At 32.7% G+C, this 24,812-nt stretch overlaps 5 protein-coding genes and 1 long non-coding RNA gene across 7 annotated transcripts in view; 1 reads left to right on the top strand and 5 right to left on the bottom strand.

The window, feature by feature from the left end:
- LOC136970830 (protein kinase C eta type-like) overlaps positions 1-24,812 on the top strand; it is a 204,144-nt gene that overhangs the window by 111,158 nt on the left and 68,174 nt on the right. The window lies entirely within an intron of this gene.
- The window catches only part of LOC136970833 (uncharacterized), a 158,578-nt gene that overhangs the window by 72,222 nt on the left and 61,544 nt on the right, over positions 1-24,812 (bottom strand). The window lies entirely within an intron of this gene.
- Positions 11,357-15,422, bottom strand: LOC136970827 (clotting factor B-like). The gene is made up of 8 exons (XM_067265294.1): positions 15,224-15,422; positions 13,862-13,929; positions 13,520-13,741; positions 13,341-13,438; positions 12,172-12,278; positions 11,843-12,099; positions 11,605-11,768; positions 11,357-11,527 (listed from the first exon to the last, which is right to left on the bottom strand). The coding sequence occupies exons 2-8, from the start codon at positions 13,911-13,913 to the stop codon at positions 11,357-11,359; spliced, it is 1,071 nt and encodes a 356-aa protein (XP_067121395.1). The 5' UTR covers positions 13,914-13,929; positions 15,224-15,422.
- LOC136970835 (uncharacterized) lies at positions 16,693-17,382 on the bottom strand. The gene is made up of 2 exons (XM_067265302.1): positions 17,333-17,382; positions 16,693-17,246 (listed from the first exon to the last, which is right to left on the bottom strand). The coding sequence occupies exons 1-2, from the start codon at positions 17,372-17,374 to the stop codon at positions 16,845-16,847; spliced, it is 444 nt and encodes a 147-aa protein (XP_067121403.1). The 5' UTR covers positions 17,375-17,382; the 3' UTR covers positions 16,693-16,844.
- Positions 17,823-18,135, bottom strand: LOC136970834 (uncharacterized). Its single transcript, XR_010880046.1, has 2 exons — positions 18,072-18,135; positions 17,823-17,995 (listed from the first exon to the last, which is right to left on the bottom strand). It is a non-coding gene; the product is annotated as an uncharacterized lncRNA (long non-coding RNA).
- The window catches only part of LOC136970832 (stromal interaction molecule homolog), a 53,673-nt gene continuing 49,767 nt past the window's right edge, over positions 20,907-24,812 (bottom strand). The window contains exons 12-14 of one of the 2 annotated variants that reach the window (XM_067265299.1): positions 22,557-22,748; positions 22,076-22,388; positions 20,907-21,996 (exon numbers count right to left, since the gene is read on the bottom strand). In XM_067265299.1, coding sequence (XP_067121400.1) covers positions 21,642-21,996; positions 22,076-22,388; positions 22,557-22,748 — 860 coding nt within the window. In that variant the 3' untranslated portion in view covers positions 20,907-21,641. The remainder of the gene's footprint in view (positions 21,997-22,075; positions 22,389-22,556; positions 22,749-24,812) is intronic. The other variant, XM_067265300.1, reaches the window with a different exon arrangement.

Raw genomic sequence — 24,812 nt, 5'->3', positions numbered from 1 at the left:
ATACCTAAAATTGGTAAAACAGCCATCAATTAATTATATAAACAATCATTTTACTTACTAATACCAAATATTTAATTATTTACCATATAAGATTTACTGATTTCATTATTATGTAACTACAGTAGACCCCCCTATAACACGGTAGATACGTTCCGTGTTATATGAACTCGTGTTGTACGAGTCACTTAAATACATAAGCCAATCACAGCCTGGCACGTGTGCAATTTAAGGGCTACGGCTGTTTGAAAGGTTTTCTTCCATAAAATTAATCGATTCTAGACTAATTTAGCTCAATATTTCCAAATCACGGATAATTTTTTGGGAATGATCCTTATAAAATATGCTATAAACAAAAAATTGTAGGATTACTTACCGAGTACCGTTCGACGACGCCACTACTTAAGCTTGTTTTCGTCGCGGAGCGACTCATCGAACGGAGGACGCGTTTCCTGATCAGCGAATTTTTCGAAGAAAAATAACTTAACTTTGGAGATATCATTAATAAAAATATAATTTTTATGGCCGTTGAATAATAACTGTTTTTTAGTAGGTCCAGTGCTCGTTTAAACTCGACGGTTTGTACAATGCCCGCTATTGGTCCAGATTCGACCAATCCTATCGAGACACGAGTACGCGATGACGTTTTACCGCGTTATACGAGTCTCTTTAAGCGTGTTATACGAATACGAGCGCAATTTTTTCGTGAGTTATACGAATCCGTGTTATATGAACCCGTGTTATGGGGGTCTACTATATATATAAATTTGACTGACTTTATGTTGCATTTAAAAAAGAACAGTTTGATTGGTCAACTCCGTGATGTGTAAGCATTGTTACTATGATATTGGACAAACAAACGGGTTGTTTTCTTCTATGCCATCAATTGCTAAATTTTATGTTATGCAATCGTCTTACCTCAACTGCCGTTTCTTTCGAAAATATAAAACAATCTCCACAACTGAATCCAATTTCATTTTCTCGAAATTTTTTCATGAAATCCAGCATCTGTAAAAGAATTGATTTAAAATGGCAAAAAACCATGCAATTATTTGTAGAAAAAAAACCTTTAGTTTTTCTTCTAATCTGAAGTTTCCTGCTCCTAATTTTCGAATTTCTTGAAAAGAATCATAAGCCTGAAAATCAAATAACGCTCAATGTCAGGAAAAGTGGATTTACCGAAGCAAACAGAAAGTGACTTACGGCTGAAGAAACACGAGAAACAACCAGAGAAAAAATAATTGTTCCTGCGATAGAAATTGCAGTTGCCAGACAAACGAAAACATACAGATGTGCAGGGAAACCGGGAAATACCGTGTTGTATAACAGAAACGATACAAAAGTAATAAGAAAACCGTAAATAAAGAAAAGACACCGGCTCCATTTATCATTAAACTGATTTAAAAATTCGCACAATTCGTTGTGTTTGATTATCAATTGTTGGATAGCATCATAAGAACAAGTAGTTTTAGTTCGTTGCAGATCATTAGACAGGACATGGAATCTTTTTATTATCGTAATTAACATTAACATGACTTTTTGTAGTGTTTATGAAACCGTGCCGGTGCTTATTCTGCAACTTGAACACAAACTATATGGTGTATTTTCTCGGACACATGGCACAATTTGCCATGTGTCCGAGAAAATACACCATATAGTTTGTGTTCAAGTTGCAAAATTAACATGACTATTGATATCTCCCAAAACAATCCGGTTGCTTCGTACAGAACGCATAAATTCAGGAAAATCGCACAGACGGTTGCTCTAATATAGTTTGCACGTTCCTCGATTCTTTTGTAAATGAGAATACTAATCGTAGCCCAGCTTACAACCAGTACGGTAGGATAACTGATCAAAATGAATAGACGAGAAATTAACTGATAAATGCGCAAATTTTCCTTTTCTGTTTCGTAAGCCGATAGCTCAAGATCGAAAGTCAATTTGTTTTTCCTGCCATTGTACATCGTTACAGCACCAGCTAGTGCTATGCAGATGACTGCGCCTTTGAAAAAAGGCACGCTATTTTTACCATTTAACGTCTCCATGGGGCTACACGCGATGATGCAATTTTCCGTGGCAAAAAATTGTACGCAAACGAGTAAGAAGTGGGAGAAAGTAAGAAAATTAAGAAAAATTGCATAAAAGGATACAAGTTTCGTTTGTCTGACATTTAATTGATGGTGGACGCAACGTTCGTAAAATACATCACCAAATAATACCGATAAGGATAAGGAAGGATACAGAGTACAGTACAGGCAGCCGTCAGCCATTTTGAGTACATTTGCTCTAGCTAAAATCGATAATAAATTATACAATGATCGTGCGATTTCTTTCTGAAATTTATTATTTATATCCAGCAAACCATATTATATTGAAATGTGGCTATAAAACATTAATATCGAATACGTGTGTTATATAATCATAATGCATTAAATTTTCTGCATTAGAATGCTTGTCTGCTTATGTATTTGCTTGTTACTGTTTTATGCAATATTGCTATAATAAATTTATCATTCATTCATGTTATATATTATTACTAAATAATATTATAGGATGATTTAAATATTTTACGTTTATTTATTAATGGATTACTAGCTAAGTTTTCATACATTTTCTAATTTATATGAACGTGGATGGTAGCAACTTACCTACAAAATTTATTTAAATAAATGTAAAGCTTATCGAGAAAAGTACGAGTATATACAGAATTGAATATAAAACCAGAAAAAAGTAGTGCAATTTAACAGAAACAATTAGAGAAGATCGTATCTGTTGCATACCAAATTTCTCCTGACATGCCACAGGTTCGCTGTCTTAGCTCTAGTTGTTGGTACACAAAAATTTAAAAAGCGTATTAAAACTAAATTAGCAGAAAGAGAATAAAGACATTTAATATATTTGTATTTATAAGTGTGGAATTGTTAAAAGCCATTAGATGTAAAGAGAAACGTTAAAAGTGTTTTAAATATTATCTTGTATAGTTAATCCTACTGAATGAACCTCCAAATAGACAAAAAGGTTTTTTTTTTTTAACGAGATAACATTTTTAACGCCCAACTTCAATGTAATGCTTCATGTATTTTTTGAAACCGTTTCCTTTTTCGGATTTGACGTATTAAGCATTAACTTTGTAATGTGTTCATAGACACTTGGCAATTTTCATCTTTATTTGTTACCAACTAACATATAAAGATTGATTGTTTCATATTCCGATTCACAGGTATACAATCCTTCAATTAAAGAAGTTTATAATTAAAAAATTCTGTTTTTTTCAGAACTGCGAATTGGAACATAATCTGGCACGTTCTCAATTTCGACTGGATTCATCGAAATATGATGAACACATTCTTAATGAGAATTACGAGTTTGAAGAAATAGGAAATGGGAATTTCGGTACAGTTTTTTTGGCTCGGTATAAAAATTCAGACGATAAAGTGGCTTTGAAAGCCGTCGAGATGAAGCGCTTTTGTCTCTCACAGGTATGCTTTAAGCTTCGTTTTCGATCGTAATACGGCGTCAAAAAACAGAACACGTATATCAAATTATTCTTGACTTTAAAAATGATCATTTATGTTATTACACGTTTATCGAAATTTATTTCATTATTAATGATGCACTAAGAGATGTTCTATAGACATTAATTAGAAATACCTACAGAATATTCTTAATTAAGTGTAAATTAAGATGATTTCTTTCTTTACAGAGGCTCGAGTTAAAGAAAGAAAAAACTGCATGGACGTCCGCATCGAGCCATCCACATATTGTGACTAGGGATTGCAATTGCTGGATCCCTCATCCAGCAATCCAGTGGGATCCAGCGCATTCTTCAGCCTGCTGGATCCAGCAGCAAGTGCTGGATCCAGCGCTGCGGATCCGCAAATACTCAATTAACTTTCTAAATAATTGCGCAAAAGTCTACGTCGTCGCGTTGCCGCTTTGCTAACTACCAGACTGCTACTAATTACTTACTCAATACTTTACTAACACTAATAATTAAATTGCTTATAAATAAACTATACCTTAATCAATCCAACAAAATTTAATAAAATAATAACGTATTCAATCGCTTTTAACGATTTTCCTCAGTTACAAAAAAATACAACATTAACTATAGAACATAAAATGTGTTTGGAATAAATGTAAAAAGAATAGTGCTTAATTACATTCCATTTTTAAACAAGATACATAGATATACTGCCAGGTCTAATAATTTTCGTATTGTATACCGACGTAATCCCACTGTTTTCAAACTTTTAAGAAACGATAAAAAGAAAGAGGATCGGAATTCAACAACGGGTATATATTCGGTGCCTTTACACAACCAACGTTTCAATTCCAAGCTTGTTTATGTGGGTGCAACGATGCGCAGTTTAAAACAAAGGCTCAAGAGCACAAATATACAATCAGTAAGAACCTTGACAACACTGCGCTGCCATCATACGCAAGACAGAAGAATGTTAACGTCCAATGGGATCAAGTGGCAATTATAAAAACGACGACGAATAGGCAAACGATCAAACATCTTGAGAGATTGGAAATCTGCAAGGCGCACATGACAACTGGTTGTATAAACCATAGAGATGAGGACTCATTGTCTACCATGTGGAGATCCTTTTACATTAATTAATGTTATTAACGGACAAGGCTGGTTTCGTTGGATCTTATATACAGGGTGTTTTTTTTTTAAAACTGACGGTACTCAGAGACATCTGTAGAGCAATCTAACAGCCGGACTGTCGCCAAATTTGGGAGCAGTGACTAAGGACGACATGGGAAAGAGATTCCGCGAAGAAAAAAGTAGTACCCAAATTTTCCGGTAGGGGTGGATTTGGCGCTGTTGTAGCAAAACAGCTAAGAATCTGCATAAAATCCAGCTGCAATTAACAAACACACGAATGAATAATCAGACAGAGGTTTCAGTGTAATAACGAAAGTTTAATTAATCAGCAAATAACCTTCTCCCTTCTTCAATGTGATCACCGTCCTGCTGGACAACTCATTGCATGCTGAACACCGTGTTCTCTATGGCCGAACGTAACATGTCCGCAGGAATGTTCATCACAGTTCGAGAAATGTTGTCCTTCAAAGTCATCAAGTTTGGGACACTACCAAGATAGACCTTGGACTTTAAGTAACCCCACAGGAAAAAGTAACATGGGGTTAGATCCGGGGAGCGAGGCGGCCATGCAAGTGGAAAAAAGCGACTGATGACCCTTTCTTCAGTGAAGTGCTGGTAGCTTTTTCGCTACAACAGCGCCAAATCCTCCTCTACCGGCGAATTTAGGTACTACTTTTTTCTTCGCAGAATCTCTTTTCCATGTCATCCTTAGTCACTCTCCCAAATTTGGCGACAGTCTGGCTGCTAGATTGCTCTACAGATGTTTCTGAGTACAGTCAGTTTAAAAAAAACACCCTGTATATATTTTTTCCGCTATTTATTTTGTTTATTTATCTATATTTTGTCCGTTTGGGCGTTTTCCGTTAATTTTCATATTTATTCCGAACACATTTTATGTTCTATATTTAATGTTCTAATTTTTTGTAACCGAGGAAGATTGTTAAAAACGATTGAAAACGTTATTATTTTACTAGCTGACCCGGCCACGCGTTGTTGTGGCTCAAAATGTATCTATTATAAATGTATAACACTTCCCCCGTGGGGGGAATTTCAAAAAATCCCTTCTTAGTGTACATTCTCTTGACGTACCCTATTAAAATGCAATCAAAAACTCATCTAAAATAGTATAATAAAAGCCGAGTTCTTCACAGTAAGCCTTAATCCCGTCACTTTTCCCGCTGGGGAATATCGAAAAATCCCTTTTTAGTATATATTCTGTTGACGTAACCTATTAAAACGCAATTAAAAACACAAAAAACCGCATGTAAAATAGTATAATAGAAGCCGAGTTCTTCACGGTAAGCCTTAATCCCGTCCATCTCCCCCCACTGGGGGGAATTTCAACATGTATATTATATAAAAACAAGTGCGTATTCGAATGCAACGTTGTGTCAAAATTTCAAAGGAATCGGTAGGAACAAACGAACGTTATATTTTATGTATATAGATAGATAGAAAATGATCTGCTTCAGTCCATTCTCACAGAAAAGCATAATGCCTCACAGAAAAGCAAACTTAGGTCGTCGGAAGTTAGCGCCATCTGTTGGACATAAAAGCCTTAATCCATATGTAAATATATTTTTGAAAGGGGGGAAATGGTGTAGGGGTATGAAAAATAGATAGTAGCCGATTCTCAGACCTACTGAATATGCATATAAAATTTGGTAAAAATCGGTAAAGCCGTTTCGGAGGAGTACGGTAACTAACATTGTGACACGAGAATTTTATATACAGTCAAACCTGTTTTTATGCGCTCTTTTTATGTGCGATTTTTATTTGTGCGGTATAGTTGGCGACTAGTTTCGTGCGATTCGTCATGTCTCACGTTGACTTATTATAGCTAAATAAACTTATTATAGCATAAATGCACTTATTATAGTAATATTATTGCATGAATATGCGAAAAATGAAATAATTTACTTTTTAAGTCAACAAAACACCACCTAGACAAAAATATGTAAAACAGACGATAGACCAGACGATGCAGTCAAGTGCTGACATCTGTTGTCAATAAATTCTATTTCGTACGGTTTTGAGTTATTTTCTATGTGAGACTTTTTTTATGCGGTCCCTGTTGACCGCATAAAAAAAAATATTTTTAAATTGTGTTGCGAAAACTATTTTTTACAGCCATTCGTGAAGTTTCGTGCGATTTTTTTTAATGCGTCTTTTTTAATGCGGTCCCTATCCCCCGCATAAAAACAGGTTTGACTGTATAAGATTAAATTTTGCTGGATTGATAAAGGTGTAGTTTATTTAACTTATTCTACTTCCAGTACATAGTTTTATATACTTATAAATAACTACAGACTAATATGTAGAGCCTATATATGAAAACTGGTAAGACTGATAGCCACTTAGCCACTGATTATCCGTCCTTACATTATTATAATATATTAATATAAATTAATCAGTAGAATTACCTTTGCTATTATTTAACTTAAAGATTACATTATAATTATAATCTAACTAAACATTTGAAGTTAATTATCTCTATCTCAAATGTTAAACCGAACCAAAGTTAAGTTTACTACCTAAATGTGTAAGAAGTTTTACTGGTTTATAGTGACCAGTCTAAATAATAAAAGGTTTTTAAGTATTTTTAAAAAATGTTTTATTTCGTTAAAAAAACATAAATTGCAGGATGGATAGATAAAGAGATAACACTTTATTGCACCAAAAATACATCCATGCTGGATCCGCGCTGGATCCAGCTGGAATGATTTCAATCCAGCAAAAATCCAGCTGGATTCAAAACACTGCTGGATTGCAATCCCTAATTGTGACGTTAATGAGTTGTTTCAAAATGAGTACAAGGTAAATTTTAACCCTTTTCATTTGAGTTATTGGCAATACTTTATGCTTCTATAGACTAATAATTCTTTTCTTCAGTTTCTGTTTCGTCTCCGATTATGTGGACGGACAGGACTTGACCATTTACCTACACCACAACAAATTTCTGGAGGAAGCCGAAGCCAAAATACTCGCTGCTCAAGTGGCTTCGGCCATCACGTTCATTCATAACAACGGTGATTTTCTAAATCTATTTATTTATTCATATTTCCACTAATGCAAATTGTATGACGAATTTGTTTTTTGTCTTCGGTAGAAATAATTCATAGGGACATTAATTCCGGCAACGTCATGTTAGATAGGATCAAAGGAGCACAGTTAATCGATTTCGGTCTGTGCACAGTAAGTAGTGTATACTGTAATATCCTAAGTTACTTAGAGCTACACATTTCATATGACATCGTCGTTTCTTTCGTCAGTATGAACGTAATCCCAAAGACTATTGCGGGTCTTTGTTCTATCTTTGTCCAGAAATTTTTGAGAGAAAGCCATACGGTAAGAGGCTCTATTCGAATTTAATCGAATCATTTCGTTCAACTCTTGTAATTAATGCGTATTACGTTTAGATGCTTACTGCGATTGGTGGGCATTTGGAACCGTGTTATACCAGGTGTTAATTGGACAAACGCCAATGGCTATTTATTTGAAAAAATTTAACAACATTGACAAAATGAACCTGACGTCCCTTATCGAGATAGCAAAAAGTAAGTCATTGTTATTTTTTGATTTGTTAACAATAAAGAGAACGAAAGAGGCCCTCTTAGTGTTCACAGGGTGGGAAAAGTAAGAAAAAAATAGGTTCCAAATTCTGAATCCCCTCGCCCTCGATAACAAAACCTAATCCAGTAAAGACAGATAGACAGATGGTGTATTTGTCTCCTCAGAAGACGCCCGTGATAAATACATATATATATCAGAGAAAACAACGATATCATTTCTACTACATAAGAAAGTAATATTTTCTTCTTCAAGTTTGTTAATAAATTAGTGTGAAAAGTAAATTTCTTCCACGTGATGTTTACGTTAAAGAAAACGCCTTGACACTTTTATGACAAAAAGAAAAATTAACTTCCCTTCTCACAACCTTATCTCCCAAGTTTAACATCCATCTGTCCGTCCATCCCCTCTACACATTCCCGAACATCCTGTTTACGTACACAAAACCCTACGATTTTTTTTTGTCTAAAATTCAGAATAAAAAGGGCCATTTCCTGCATCGAGGAGTTCTCTGAAGATTTCGTTAGACTTCACAACCCCAATTATTGCTCTTGAAGATTTATTTTTTACATGTCCGCCGTCGCTTCTGACAAGATCCTCCAACTTCCATACGGAACCTCCATCGAGAACCGTCCCGCCGAAGCTACGTCTTTATTAAATTTTATTTTTGTTATTCAATCATGGTCTCGTCTCTGAGCTGAATTCCAAGCCGAAATCCTATGAATTATCCACGGTCCCTCCCACCCGAAAGAGTTATCTAATTTAATTAGCAGCACGCCTAACGCTTAAATTTAGGCGGGAAATAGCGATCGCCTTGTCTCCGCATCTTCTTTTAACTAACTTAACATTTAACGCCATCCTATTATTATGACCCTGTGGGCAGATCTAGATCTGTCGTCGATTAAGTGACAAAGAGTAAAAACTCTTTACCCTGATTATCCTCACAATTATAAAGATTTGAGAACTTGCAGGCAATTTAAATAAATTCTTAAAATATTGAATTGTGTTTTGTGTTTTTTTGTTGTTTCTTTGTTGATTGTTTGTGTTTTATATATGTATCTTTTTACACTTGAAAAAGGCCAATAGCCGTAGCATCGTTTATTTTAAATAAATACAAGTAAATAAATAAAATACAGAAGAACGATGAAAAATTGTTCTGCCTATGAAAATCACGACTTAGCAATAACCAACTTTTAACGTAAAGTACTGACTTCAGTGGGATTTCAGCTAAAAACATTTATACATCATAGGAGATTTTTAATCTAGTTAAAAAGATTTCTACTAATCTTAAGACATACTTTGCAGCTAGGTTAAATTGCCAGCAAATACAGGGTATTGTGCAGACGTTAGTAGGTTGTATGACTCAAAACTGCTGCACATCTTTTTTTTTTTTTTTTTTTAAACTCTTTCCGCCCTGTGGGCACTATGAGGGCCCCTTTTAGTAGGCCCATTATGGGTTCGGCCAGGCCCACAATGGGGCGACCGGGTAGTGAGGGACGGGGCCCGACATATCCGAACGGACCACTCCCCGAAAACTTCCTGGGGATTTTTACTGCTGCACATCTGTGTGATATGAAATCGAATCGATGATGTCGAAGAATTCTTTGTCACTCCTCAATTAGAGCAGTCACGTGCTCCGCTAATTGTTTTGATCAGTGCATTATCTGTATCTATTTTGAATTTATTTGTTAGTGTCAAATTCCAAAACAGACCCAAAATTTCCGTTACCGTTTTTTTTTTTTTTTTTTTTTTTTTTTGCTTTTAAGAATGAGTGTCTACATGTATACATGAGAGCATACATGTATACGTCGATCATAAATATGAAAATGTATATTTTTAAAACGTTAAAAATCCCATTTAAAACCAATATAAACATAGGATGATACAGTCAGTGAACAGGAAATAAACGGACAGAAAATAATCTCTATTCCGACACTATATTTTCTAGCCACTTTATTACCAGGAAAGTTACGCAACTCGTTGCTGGATTTTTTATCACCAGTTTTTTAAACACAAACTTGAATTTTTGTTAAATAAATTGATTGTAAGCATACAATCCGCAGATTGTTAAGTCAATGTTCGATAATTATTTTATTAAAAAATTTACTACTCCGTTGTATACAATAAAAAACTGTCAGACAAACTTAATAACTTTTAAAATTAACGATTAAATCGGATATTTTGCAAATGGCACTTCGTTATTTTAATCAGATGTAAAAAAACTGAAAAAAGGTTATCTATCTCGATCATTATTATCATCAGTTGTATGTAAGTAATTAATAAAACAGATAAAGATAAAAATCATTCATTAAATTAATACAGAGAATTTGTGAAAAATATTAACATTAAATGAAATAAAAATAAAAATCACTTCGCTGAAGATTTAAATAGGTATTTCAAACTCGAAAGGACCTTTCTTTTCTTCTATCTCTGTACGCCCTGTGGCATTAATATGACTTTTTTTTTCTATCAACCTTACCGTGGATTGGGCATATCCCAATTCACGGTAAGGTTGATAATAAGGGGGGTTTTTCGACCCGTAGGATTTGTTCTCGGATCTCCCAGAGCGTTAGGCTGATTTTAAACGGGTGTCGTATCACTCGGGTTGAAAAAAGCGTGATTTTATTGGGAAAATTTAATTAATTTATGAATAATTGTCGGGTTGGAAACTCCCAACAATTTAAAAATAATTCATATACAATTAAACCTGTCTATCTCAAACATGTTTATCTCGAAATTTATTTTTCACTCGCATTTTCGGCCTAAATTCATGTTTAGCTCAAATAATTTCATCCCAAAACCTCTTTATAAGCGGAATCTTTTCCACCTTCGTCTACTGTACACAGGTTCATCTGTACAATGTCGATAATGACTTAAGAATTGGATTGCTTTATCAAAGTTTACATTGTTAAACAATCTTTTAAATAAAATAAACACAAGAACTTCCATTTAAAAGTAAAAAAGAAAAATTGTGTGTATTTATATTATTTCCTTCATTCTAATTACAAATAATAAAACTATATCAAGATTTATAAAGAATTTTTGTAGAAAATATAGAAAATAATTTCGCGTAACACGTGGTATAAAAATCACTAATTCACTTTAATAAAATTTAAATACAAAAATAAATATTTATTCTTTTAATAAAACAATTTAGTTTTATAATTTATGCTATGCATACTGAGTAATATCCGTATTGTCCGCTAACCAACGCAAATAATTAACAACCCGCGTATACACTCCTGGATAACCGGGTTCTGCACATTTATAACCGAACGACACGATACCCACCAGCATCCATTTCCCTCCATCTTCTAAAACTAGAGGGCCACCCGAATCACCCTGAAATATGCATTTAGAATTGAAGAATACATACGATAATTCTCACATAAATTATTTTCCTATTGGTTATACATTACCTGACAAGAATCTTTTCCACCTTCGTCCACTCCAGCACATATCATCTTCTCAGTTATCCCTCTGGATATGGTGGGAAGGATGGCTCGTCCGTAAGCATTCTGACATTTGCTATTTGGAACTACGGGCACGCTGACTTCACGCAGTATCGAACTCGGAAATCCCGCTTTAGTTTATTTAAATTAATTTTAGACGTTAACAGTACCATCACCTTATATTCTGTGTATCGTAAACACTTACCAAACGAAGTCAAACCCCAACCGGCTACAGTAACATCTCTGCCTACTAGGCTATCTCCGTAGAATCTAGGCGATGGCAAACATATAGGTGCCACTCTACCATTCAGATTTATCTCTTCGGTAACTTCTAAAACGGCTATATCGTCGTAAAACTCACCCCTCCTGTAATTTTCGTGTTGGTATATGTTTAGCAGATCGTGTCTTGTACCTTGGCCGGCTATATGGCTTCCAACTCTTACAAAATAATCTGTGGTTAAGCTGAAAGCAAAAACAAAAATGTCGCGAATTTTGAAAGACTGGAAAATATTTATATTATTCTTTAAATTTTACCCAAAATCGAAACAATGAGCGGCTGAAAGAATATAATAGGAAGTGATGACGCTTCCACCGCAGAAGAATCTGTCTTGTCTTCCAGGCATTCGAAAAAATACTTGAGCCTGTAAATAATTACAGTCAAACTATTGTGTAAAATGAATAAAATTGGTATATTATAGTACAGCTAGCGAGTATTTCAGTATTTAAGCTTAATTTAGTCTACAAAAGTCTTAATCCAGTCCTAAACGAACCATTCTAAAGTACCACATGAAAGTCCATATTACATGGCATGTCCAGAGGGACCAAAGGGCTCCGGTAGCATCCAAAGAAAAAGGAAAACGAACACTAGAAAATTTTCCAATTATTTTCCTAATTAAAATTTATTTATATTTTATTTATGGTGTCTTATATTTCTATCCTATTTATGAGTTAGCGGTCACATAAGGTAAGAATTTTATTGAATTCACATAAAATATTTTCATTTGTTCAACTCGGCTCCTCCAAGATTAAATCCTGAGTGTGCCATTGCCCACATACGAAACCAAATTCTAATTTATTACCTCATAAATTACAATGAAAATTGACAATTAATCAATACAATATGTATTAAGTAGGCTTATTCGAATTTACAAATACGAAATATCGAAACCTATGGTTTAGAACACAGTAACACCGAATGAACAGCTGAATTTAAACAGAAAAATTAATTGCACGAAATCTTAATGTCTGTTAAGATTTCTGAAGAAATGCATACATTTAAAGTGTGTAAAACATGCAGAAATTCATAATTGCTGCATATTACACACCTTTCAACCTATTGTGTATTTATAATCTAATGTCTAATCTAATCTAATATATTTTCTAAAATTGTTTAAACTGTAATAAGCGGTACCTTAAATAAGAAAGTGCTCATCTCGCCTCCGTATCGTGGCATCACACCCACGATGGGCGTTAGAGGAAAGGCCCCGTTAGTGTCCACAGGGCAGAAAAAGTAAAACAAAATTCATGCCGCCGAAGCGAAAAAATTACTTATAAAAAAAATTCACCCAAGTGATTATTATTTTATTTATACGGTAAATTACTGCAAATGTATTAAATCGAGCGTAATAATCCGAATCATAAGTTTATGCTAATTAGCGCAGCAATTAATCATCTTAAATAAATAGATTATGTCATAAACCAACCATCCATGGCCAGCCTTGTTTACTTAAACTTCCTGCGGGTACTCCACCGACAATTCTTGTATTTTTTGCATTTTTAACATCGAAATCTTCGCCGCAACCTTCAAGTATAAAATTTCGAGAATTAAAAAAAAAAAATCATTTCGAGAAGACGAAAAAAGCCGAGTTCTTTAAATCCTTACCGACTTGACGAAAATGGGGTACCTCGGCGCTTCTCCTCGACAGCTTTTCTTGAATGCAACATACGTGGGGTGAGCCATGAAACCAGTAGCAAACAGAACCCGTATCGACTCTCCCTTCGCACATTGTCACGTGTCGACAAGTGCCATTTTCTCCCCAAGACGTTCGACATCTTCCATCATGGTGACTGCGATACTGTTTCGTTTCTAACACTTTTATAATTGCTTAAAAAGTAAAATTTCTTCGTGAAAACTTACATATTATATTAATTAGACTTCAAAAGCCATAAAAAATCGTGATATACGCACGACTGGCGATATACAAAAAGGAAAATTTATATTTACCTGTCACTAGAAGCAGGAAATGGACCAGACCTATCGACACAACAACCTTCATCTTTCAAGATTACGATCTGGAACCGAAAAGAAAGTTTCTTTAAGTTAAACATGGAAAAAAATTATTTTAAAAAAAAACTGCAAAAAATTAAATTAGAACTTATAATTTCCCCTTCATAATTCAGCTGCATTCAAATTATTAAATTTTTGTACGGTTGAATGGCTAAATAATCTTCTAATTTACTAAAAAAAACCCTTTTAATTATGTAAAAAGTATTATGGAATTTAATATAAAATATGAAACAGGAAATTAAAAACCAATTAATTTATTTTCTAATATATTCGACATTTATCATCCTTATCTTATGACAATAATGATTCGTTTGACTTTTTTGTAACCAAATTTTGTCTTTGTATCTTCCACATTCCAATCGACGATCCTCTCTCTTAAACATGTTTTAAATTCAACAGCCGGATGAAGACTGGAGTTATATTTCGAGTGATTGAATTGTAATTATTGTTAAACGCGGTTAACAATAAAGGTCCACGATATAAGGAGCCCAAACTAGACCTTGGGCAGTGGGGCATTTTAGCTTCGTGAGGCCCAGCTAAATTTGTTGATTTCAGACATTTTTCTTTCGGGGGAATTATTTTGGGAAAAGTATTTTCTCGTAAAAGATTGGTTTGGGGCCCCTTGCCGGTGCCAGCGATTGTCCTTTTTGCCCATAACGCGCTACTATACTGTATTAATATACAGTATTTCTTACATAATTGAAAAATTCTTATATATTTTTTATTATCTCATTAATTCAATTATTTAACCAAAATACTTGTTGTAAACCTTACGCCATTGCTGCAATTATTTTTGTAAGCGAAGTTTGTGAATTTTTTTATCTCTATTTTATTTTGTTTATAAATCTTTTTGCGCATTACTTTTGGAATATTTTTTTCTTATTTTTTGTTCAATATTAAATTTACTTACAACTAAATAACTTTTTACCGAAATTTTATTTTTAAATTGTAATATAAAGTGAAAACATCCTTCACGTCCAACCGTCCTCTTTGTGGCATGGCCACGATTGACTCGATAAAATGGTTCTCTTAGTACCGGAAGGAAGCCTTTGTAATTTCTTCATTTCTTTAACGATATAGTTGTTAAAAGTCAAAATTTCGGCCGGTCCTATAATTTTTTAAAAGTTAAATAAACCCACTCTGGCATTCATATTCAAGCCATTTCTGAGCAACACTCATAGTTTCAAATTTTGGACGTTATTTTCAACAATATTTTACATTCCCGATATTATAATAATATATATATCATTTTATATATAAGCGTGAATTAAGAATAAAAATATGAAAGAACAAACTCACCTGTGATAATTGAAGTACGACAGATGAAGTGAAAAGGTTAAAAATCAAACTGGTTTGCATTTTATCATTCCATAGGAAGTCTTTTATATTGTTTCTAGATATATTTTATACAAAATTGACGGTGTGAAGGTTCAATGCAATCGAATCACCACGAAATATAAACTCTTGCAAATTTCTCCTCCTTAACACTACAGTAATCATTCATTCCTCTGCTACTGATTCAATATGAAATCGGTCAATGGAACACGGTTAAAAAAATAAACACGTATAAAAATACTCATCTACTTTTTCATACAGAACTAATTATGACTTTTTCATAATTTTTTTTACCGTTGAAATTTTTAATTAATTTTGTGGATACGTGAGAAATAAATTCTTGGACAATCTCCGAAGCGAAAAGTTTTCTGTTGTTCAATTCTTAATTATTTAATTTCTAATTTAATTACAGAATTACGAGAACTCGATACTATTTTTCGTACGGCTTTACTTGTATTTATTACAGTAATTCAATATTGATTTATAAATGGTACGTGTTGCATTGTTGCATTTAAGCTAATTCGTACGAAATTTGAAGTTTTAATTTATATTGTTGAAGATATTTTTATATTATTGAGGTAATAATCAATGTCGAATGGATCTGATAGGGATTTTCCATCTGGCAATACTCCCTCCGTTCCAAATCGACGTGTAAATCGTCAAAGTGAAAACAATGAAGAGATTTCCTCGTACGATTCGCAAAGTATTTTATCATTATCAATATACGAAGCCGAAGAAAAATCGGAAAAAATGAGAGATTTCCTCGCCCAACTGAACACAAAAATAAATGGAGCATTGTGCGACGTACCAAGTGAAGTAAATCATTCTGTAACGCCTCCATCTTGCACTAGGAAGGAAAATAATTGTACGTGGCAAGAAAGTATTTGTAAGTTAGAAGAAACCGGAAAGAGTGAAGAGCGTATTTTTTATTGCCAACACGAAAACGACCAAGTAAACTCTTCCAAATTTGATGATATTTTAAGTTCCTTCGACCATCGTTTCGAGAAATCGATGAAATTATACGAAAAAAACAGAAGTTCACAATTCTCTACAAATTCCCGAGAAAATATTCCACAATTTGAATATTGTACTGAAGAATTATTCAATTCCGACGAGCCGAATGGAGAAAAATTAACAGAAACGAAAAAGATCGATGCGGAAGATCGAACTGAAGATCGATCTTTAATGTCTGTAAACGTAAACGCAGAAAATTGTTCAGAATCTGTAGATAAAAGTTGAAGTAACTTCTCAAAATTGAAGAATATTACAGATTATACAAATTAAAAATTTAGATTTTGTTAAAGGTATCCACGAAATATTTATAAATAAAAAGAAAATATAAGAGATGAAACGTTTTTAATTTCATAACTCGGATTTTATTGTTCGAAAATTAAAATGTCTTATATATCAACACAGTAAATTATTTATATAATAAATTAATTTTATAATAGAATTTAATTAAAAATCAACAAATTTTTATATTTAATTAACTTTTTGGGTATTTAAAATCGGTTTCAATACTACAGAATTTCTTTTAGAAATTTATTAAGTTCAAATCATTAAATTTCAGCCATTGCCTAATGGTTCATCGCTTCATCTGGCTTATTTTCACAAGATTATCAACCACTTTATCATTTGATACGATGATCCCCCTTTGTTTATCTTCCCTCAACGGTTCATTTTTCTTTTCCTCGGATTCATTTTGTACTTTGTCACCCGATAAATCTATTTCGATATCATTACACGCATCTTCTGATAGAGATTCGCGTATCGCTTCCCTATGATTTCCGTCTTCAATCGCAATTAAAGCGGATTCTACACAACGTTTGTCCACGCTTGAAGAATTATTCGCAGTATAATAATCGCTTGGACGTTCTTCGTACGAAGATTCTTCGGATGATTCACTATCCTCACTCGAACTCGAGTAATAACCATTTGTATCGGTGCTTTCGTAGGAATCTCCATTCGGAATTATGGTATGTTTAATCTGGTTTAAAGGAACGGAATTTTTAATGAATTATAAAACTAAAAAGCTTAAATTAAATTACCGGAATTTCGATTTCGATTTCTTACTGTTTCTGCAAAGTTCCGATCTGAATCGTAAATGGAAGACATTCTTGGATGTAAAATTCTAACGAATACTTAATACATAAAAAAGTGCTTAATTATATTATTATTTGTTAATGTAACCCTTGGTGCCAAGATGGCGGCTCGTCTCCGATTCCAGCAAGGAAACAGTGGGACGCACGTTCTAACCTAACCTATTCTATTCTAATAATTTGGCTGCTAATAATTATGGTAATTTATTAGAATAGGTTAGGTTAGAACGTGCGTCCCACTGTTTCCTTGCTGGAATCGGAGACGAGCCGCCATCTTGACACCAAGGGTTACATTACCTTATTAGTACTATACAGAGATTTATTTTTATTCATAAAATCAATTTCTTCTGGTTCTATGAAAGTCTTTTGTAAAATAACTGAAAGATTTGAAATGTGGATTTATTCTATTCGATTTTTCAAATTTGAATAACATGTAATTCGAATTCACGAACGAGACAGGGCAATTAAACAAAACAAAATTTGTTTATTAATTAATTAAATACAGTACGTTGATTTTCGATTATACATACAGAATTTTTGCATTATTTCATTATTCCTAATAGTATATTCGACAGGAAAGTCCCCTTAATATTTATACAGATCAACCGCAATATTCCAAGTTGTTCATCTGATTTTCCTACAATGAAACAAAGAAATTAACTTCAAAAATATAATTTAAAATGTATTTACGTTAATATAAGACATTTCAATACCTTTTCTAATATTGTTAATGCCGTGTTACGCATTAATTTCGGTTAAATTGGACACTGTTACCTAAAATTAGTTTAACGATAGACTTAAAAGAATATAATATATAAACGAAAACAACTTGTGTAAAAGGAAATCGCACGAATATTTTTTCAAGATTCCGTTCTGAACAGGTTCTTAACTGAAAATAGCTCCGTCCCACAGAATATTTTTCCGTTTAGGCAGGTTGTTTTGGACAGGTTTTATTGAAGTTATTAAAAGATCATACTTACGTTATGAAGCTGTGAAACTGGCGGAGAACATAGAACAGGGCAGATTATTTTATTGCAAAATTTCGTTGCAGGACAAAATTTATCACAGAGATGTGAACATACTCCTGCTTCAGAAACAATGGCAAAATAATACAGCATGATCACTAGCAACAAAACTTTAAGAATAATTGAAGTAATTTCCATCTTTAGTTCTATTCTCTTACTTATCCTTCTACCGCTCACACTTATATATGTCTACGTGCATACAATATACTTATTCTATATATATGTATATATATCCTATTATATCTACAGTAAATATACGTTAAAAATATATTGTAAAAGGAGATAAGGTTTAATTTACAGCTGTATTGATTTTCAACATATATATATATATATATATTTCCTTCTAAAGCTATTATTTAATATTGATTTAGTCACTGTAAATAATATAGTTTATTAATTGATATTTGGAAAATAATTAAATATTTAATTGTATATATTTAAGTAATTTCCCGGTTCTAACTATAAAATTGCAGATCTAAACTGCAATGCTTAAATTAATATCTAAATTATTCTATGGTGAGAAATTATGGATAAAAATTTACTTCTTTATATTATGTAGTAAATTTGTATCCATAATAAGCAATGCTTTTATTTTTTCCTTTTATATTAAAGGAATAAATAAATGAAAGCATTGTGTAAAGTATCTGAACTGCTTATGTATTTTTAACAGGGTTATGCTGTTCTTTTCACTCCTGTGTACAGTTAAATGTTTTGGTTAATGTAACCCTTGGTGCCAAGATGGCGGCTCGTCTCTGATTCCAACAAGGAAACAGTGGGACGCACGTTCTAACCTAACCTAACCTATTCTAATAAATTACCATAATTATTAGCAACCAAATTATTAGAATAGGTTAGGTTAGAACGTGTGTCCCACAGTTTCCTTGCTGGAATCAGAAACGAGCCGCCATATTGGCACCAAGTGTTACGTTAACCAATTTTTTATTAAAAGTTTTTTGATCATCATCATCTTTTTTCAAAAAGGATCTTTAAAATAAATATTTAAAACTCCCCCTAACTTAGTTTTGTCATGATGGAAACCAAGACATAACTATAGTGTATATAAAAGGCCAATATAATTTGTCTGAAACCTTCTAAACTAGTGAAAATTAAGCCCTTCAACTTTTTCTTTAAAACACTAGTTCAAATGATCAAACCATTAAAATATATTTATGTAGCTTCTTACTTTTGAGCAGCGCTATATATGCTTTTTCTTAATCTACTCTATGTGTTTTAAGAAGCCCATTGTTAACCTAGATTGCACGTTTTTCAAGACAGATACCGTCTCATCTTGAAACCTGAAGGTTATACTTCTAATTAAGAATTACCATTTCAAAAACAAAACAAATCGCGACGGGTTTTAAATTCATAAAGTACCGTAAAATACATGAAAAATTGTTAATGTTCATATGTTGCATTGATTATTGTATATTGTATTTCCCCCCTCTTTAAACCCCTATCAACCTATCTAAATATTTCCTATATACCACTTCATGTTAGCTGCTTGGTACTTTATAGATACCGCTATTTTGGTCTTCCTTTAGTGGGGACCTTTCAGTTTGGTTTAGTTTATTTCACCTGGTTTATTTGTATACAACGCAACACTTGGGCAATCTGTTTCGGGAGGATGTTCTAAGAGAAACTGGCCCCTATTTAGATGTTAGAAACGTGAAGAAACCACGAAAAACTCCACGTGGCCAGCCCGTTGTGAGGCACGAACCCACGACCAACAACCAGTGTTTAGTTGTTTTATCCAATTTTTTGTTTTGATGAGATCACAGTAGTGGGTTGGTGTGCGATAATTTTCTTATATTGTTCTTTAGAGCAATTGGAATAGTTGAGTAACATCTGTTTCAATCACTTTAACATAGTAGTAGTATCATTGAATTCTGGAGATTTATTAACTAATTTCAAGAGATTTTGGACTATGACAAATGCTATCAGATGGAACGAATATACCACGGGACTGGTTTTCAATAGACTGAGATATCCACAAGGATAGAAGAGGTTTTGGTTAAGTGTAAAGAACTGGCACGAGAACATATCTGTTCTAACTTCAAAATTACACCTACTTCATTCTGATTTATCTTCACTACAAGTGCTTTACTGCGATCAGTTTTGTCCCATAAAATAATATCATCAATGTACAGAACAAGACCATTATTGTCCTTGTACTCTCAAATTGCTAGGGTTTCATAAAAGGTGGGCATAATTCTGCAAACCCTCCCAAATACAAGTAACTAGGGAAACAATCTGAACTTCTCCCTATTATGTAGGATCTTATTTATTAATATTTTAAAAGATGCAGAGTAAGACTATGTATTTATATAAATCTATTATTTGTAGAGCTGTTAGAAATAAGCAGAAGAAAGAATTATGATTCATCTAATTGCTATTGTAAATGAGAAAGTTGAAGCATGCATTTCATGAAATTATTTACTTTCTGATTAATTTTACGTTATTTTTGATAAACACTAACTATTTTGTTGATTATTTAAATAATCTTAACATTAAACATAACCAAAATTTCATTTTACATCTTTTACTCTAAACAAGGTCTGATTAACAAGAAGCTGTCAATTTGACAGCAATAAAAACAATGATCGATAAAGTTCATATTCAATATCCAATACAATTTTGTATATAACATAGTATCCAACAATAACAAATTATTCTCTTGTAGAATAGCATTTAAAATATCTAGTTAAACAATAAATGCTATTAAATTATAAAAGTTCTTATATATTTTTCTTTCTTTACAGTTAAGTTTTAATATTAATTTACAATGTGTCTCTTTGTTTATAAAATAGCTTTGAAATATACTTTTGATTAATTATAAAACAATTGTATATGCCAATCTGCAAAAATAATTGAATGGTGAATATCACTGTTAAGAGAAAATAAAATACTGGAACGATTAAAAAAAAAAGTATGAATTAGTTTTTGTTATTGAAATTACTGTTTGCAATTGTGGAAACTTGATAAAAAATATGTGGTTGTCTTATCTAGAACCATACATTGCTGAGAATGACAACCAAATGAAAGACCATCTAATGGCTGCGATTATCACATTTTATAATACCGGTATGTGTATATCCTTATGATAATAGTAAATAGCTGATGGTCTAGGATACAAACGTTAGTGATAACAATTCACTAAACTTATATATTTGACGTGTCTTTAAACTCTATTACTTGATATAAATTTTTCTTGGGGGTGTCTACAATATTAATGTCACATCGTTTATTCTTATTTTACTTTCATGAGACTTTTGATTTTTTCTTTTTCAAATGTGGCAGGAACTTTTTCTTTTTGTCCTTCTGTCCTTCCTCGGGTATAGAATTGGTGGGACTGGAATCCGTGGTGCCTTCTTCGTCCAGTATCGAACTACGAAACACGGACGAGAGATTGCTGGATTTTTTCCATCGACCTGCTACTTTTGTACTTCCGTCGGTGATTGTCGATGCAGAACTGTCCTTTTCTGGATTCAAACAAGATTCTGAAAGAGATTTCTTTCCTATTTCTCTTGGAGGAGTAAAGTGGTTGTCTTGACTATGACTTTTAACAAACTTTTTATCAAATATTTGATTTCCAGGTGGAAATGCTTCTTGTGGACTGAAAATGGTATTTATATTTCTTAGTTTTAAATTATTGTTATCCAAAATTATATTATCAAAATGAATTAAAGTGCTACCTGTCTCCTAGAGTAAAATTTGGACGAATGTTTTCTAATGTGAGTTCGGGTGAAAGAGACATAGAAACAGTAGTGTCTTCGGTCGCATATTCCTCATTCACTCTTTCCTCCTTTTGACCAACGTTAATAAACTGATCACTATTAAGAAAGTTAGCATTCATCTGCAAAATTGCACTTGATGACGAACAATGTTTCAAATCTGGTGCTTTGAGAATGCAAGCTACATCAGTAGCACCAGGTACTACATCATTATGAATATCTAAACAAAATCCAGATCGTCTGTAGGGAACTGAAGAAATGCTGGTTATGGAACCTGAATAAAAATTTTTAAGATAATAATGTAACGAAATTTCTTAAATCATTATTATTATTACTTCTATAAATTAATTTTAAATATTTAAATGAATATATACATAAATTTTACAAAGAAACACATGCGCTATAGCAAATATACATATAAACATGCATTTTAAGATCTCACCATTATTTAAAGGAAGATCACAGCTGACATAGGAAGACACATGTTTACTTGCCACCATAGAGACTCTATTATCATGTTGTGTTAATCTCCGAAGGGATGGGTTAAGTAACAGTGTGTCATTATATTGACTTAGGTAACTTGAAGGGGCGGGTGCAAGAAAAAGTGTCGCGGAATTGTGGACTAGTTGCTGCACTAGACGATTTGCAGAGAACAGAGAGAGGGAAAGAGAGAAATGCAATTATAAAAGATGAAGAATTATTATTTAAAAGACAAAAAAGTATTTAATATTAAAAACATGAGCATTAATAAAGCCATTCAATACAATCTATTAGCGTTGAAAAATTATCTTGCTGTAAGAGACAATAAAATTCATGCAGTCTTATCAATATCATTAAATATTTTAATAAACTATGATTACAGGGCTCGGAGTGAAGTTACTTTTTAATAAATAACAATTTTTTTGTGCAAGTTAATGAAAGGTATTTTTACAGATTTGATTATTAAATTACTTTATTACATTTTTGATTACTATAAGTTACTTTTTCATTATATTTACAGAATATTTCAGCAATCAAAATAAAATTAAAGGCACAGACTGTACTTCTATTGATTATTTTGACAATGAGCTAATTACATAACCCAATACCTGGGCCAATTAGTCGCTATCATTGAACCATTACTCAATGCAATATAAATGACATATCATCCTGTTATGGTCCATTTACACTGTATGAAATGGATGACCTATCATTTGTAAGATTAATCAAAAATTTAAAAAAAAAAAATGTAAAAATGTATAATTAATAAAATGTCTTTAAAACTTCTTTATGAAAATATAATGCAAATTATATACCAGTGTGCTTGCTTCTCATAGTTGCAAGAAGTTACAATCTGCATCTGGAGGTTAACTGTGATTAGAAATATACTTTTAAAAAACATATTATTTCTTATATAATTATTACAATCGTTCCAATCATAATCAAATAATTTTATACAGATTGTCCAGTAAATATCCATCTGGATATTTCATTTCAAATTTATGCAGCTACATAGCTCAATGGATCTGCATTTCTCTTACAGATCATACCATACAATGGCCATTTGAAATATGAACTTCCCGACTTAATTTCTCATCGTTTTATTAAAGATAGCATCATAATGGTTAGTTCTGCTCAGAAACAGAAAATTATGAAGAAGTTTCACTTGAAGAAAAATATCAGCAGCAAGGCAATTCCTCACAGACTTTTAGCAGTGTTCAGAGAAAACAACGTAGCCTTCATATCTATATTTCAGTGATGCAGTTACTTCCAGAATGGTTACGAGTTCATTGAAGAAATAGCCAGGTCAATCCATAAGTATTATCTGCAGCACAACATAGTGTGGCAGATAATTTTCTGCAATTCTTGAGTCACCATACATGATGCTGCACTCCATATTGGCATTGGTATAAGTTCTGTGGATATTTTTGGAACCATATTCAAGAAAAACTTTGGGATTATCGAGCAACTGTACCATCTTCTTGCAGGATAATGCAAGGTCATACACAGCTAAGAAAATTACAGAGATACTTGTCAAAATGGGCTAGGAAGCATTGCTTCATCCTCCCTACAATCCAGTCTTGTCACCAAGTAACAATTATCTGATTTGTTCCCTGAAAGAATATCTTGACAGCAAAAAGTTCACATATCAAGATGAGGCTATTCTCATCATCCTTCAATAGTTCTGAGGTAAATCAAAAAAATTTTACATTACCAAAATACAGAGTCTGGTGGACTGTGTAATAATGCCTAGAAGTGGCAAAAAATTTACCACTCTTGGGCATTTTTACACATGCTTATAATTTTTTCTATGTATAGTATCTGTGAAGTAATAAAATCAGTTGGATATTTACTGGACAATCCACGTAGATGAAACTAATAATAAAATTTATTCACTGTTATTATTAAAACTGTTTATGATTTGTTAAAAAAATTTACCATTCATAATTTTCCAGCAAAAACTTGTAGCATGAATTCTTAATTAGTATAGAGCACTAAAAATTTTCATATCCAGGTATCTGAAATAATTCAGATGTGTGCCTTAAGGGCATTTTATACACAAAGTCATACAGTTTTCCCGACATTTCAAAAACCTGTATTAATTTGCATCTCTCTCTCTTTCAATTTAAACAACGATATTGACAATAAAAAATATTAAAAGCAATTATTATGATATATAAAAATTAGTGAAATGTTGACAATAAGTGGACATGATTTA

The sequence above is a fragment of the Centruroides vittatus genome, unplaced genomic scaffold (genome assembly GCF_030686945.1).
Source record: "Centruroides vittatus isolate TY-2023 unplaced genomic scaffold, ASM3068694v2 contig_2206, whole genome shotgun sequence".
NCBI lineage: Eukaryota > Metazoa > Arthropoda > Arachnida > Scorpiones > Buthidae > Centruroides > Centruroides vittatus.
This window is presented reverse-complemented; position numbering and strand designations above follow the sequence as displayed.

Coding starts and splice junctions, on each gene's coding strand:
- LOC136970827 (XM_067265294.1), bottom strand. CDS start 13,913: ATGAAGGTTGTTGTGTCGATAGGTCTGGTCCATTTCCTGCTTCTAGTG. Junction 13,742..13,861: donor TTTCCTGCTTCTAGTGACAG/GTAAATATAAAT, acceptor TTACTTTTTAAG/CAATTATAAAAGTGTTAGAA. Junction 11,528..11,604: donor GTGGAAAAGATTCTTGTCAG/GTAATGTATAAC, acceptor TGCATATTTCAG/GGTGATTCGGGTGGCCCTCT.
- LOC136970835 (XM_067265302.1), bottom strand. CDS start 17,374: ATGTCTTCCATTTACGATTCAGATCGGAACTTTGCAGAAACA. Junction 17,247..17,332: donor ATCGGAACTTTGCAGAAACA/GTAAGAAATCGA, acceptor CCTTTAAACCAG/ATTAAACATACCATAATTCC.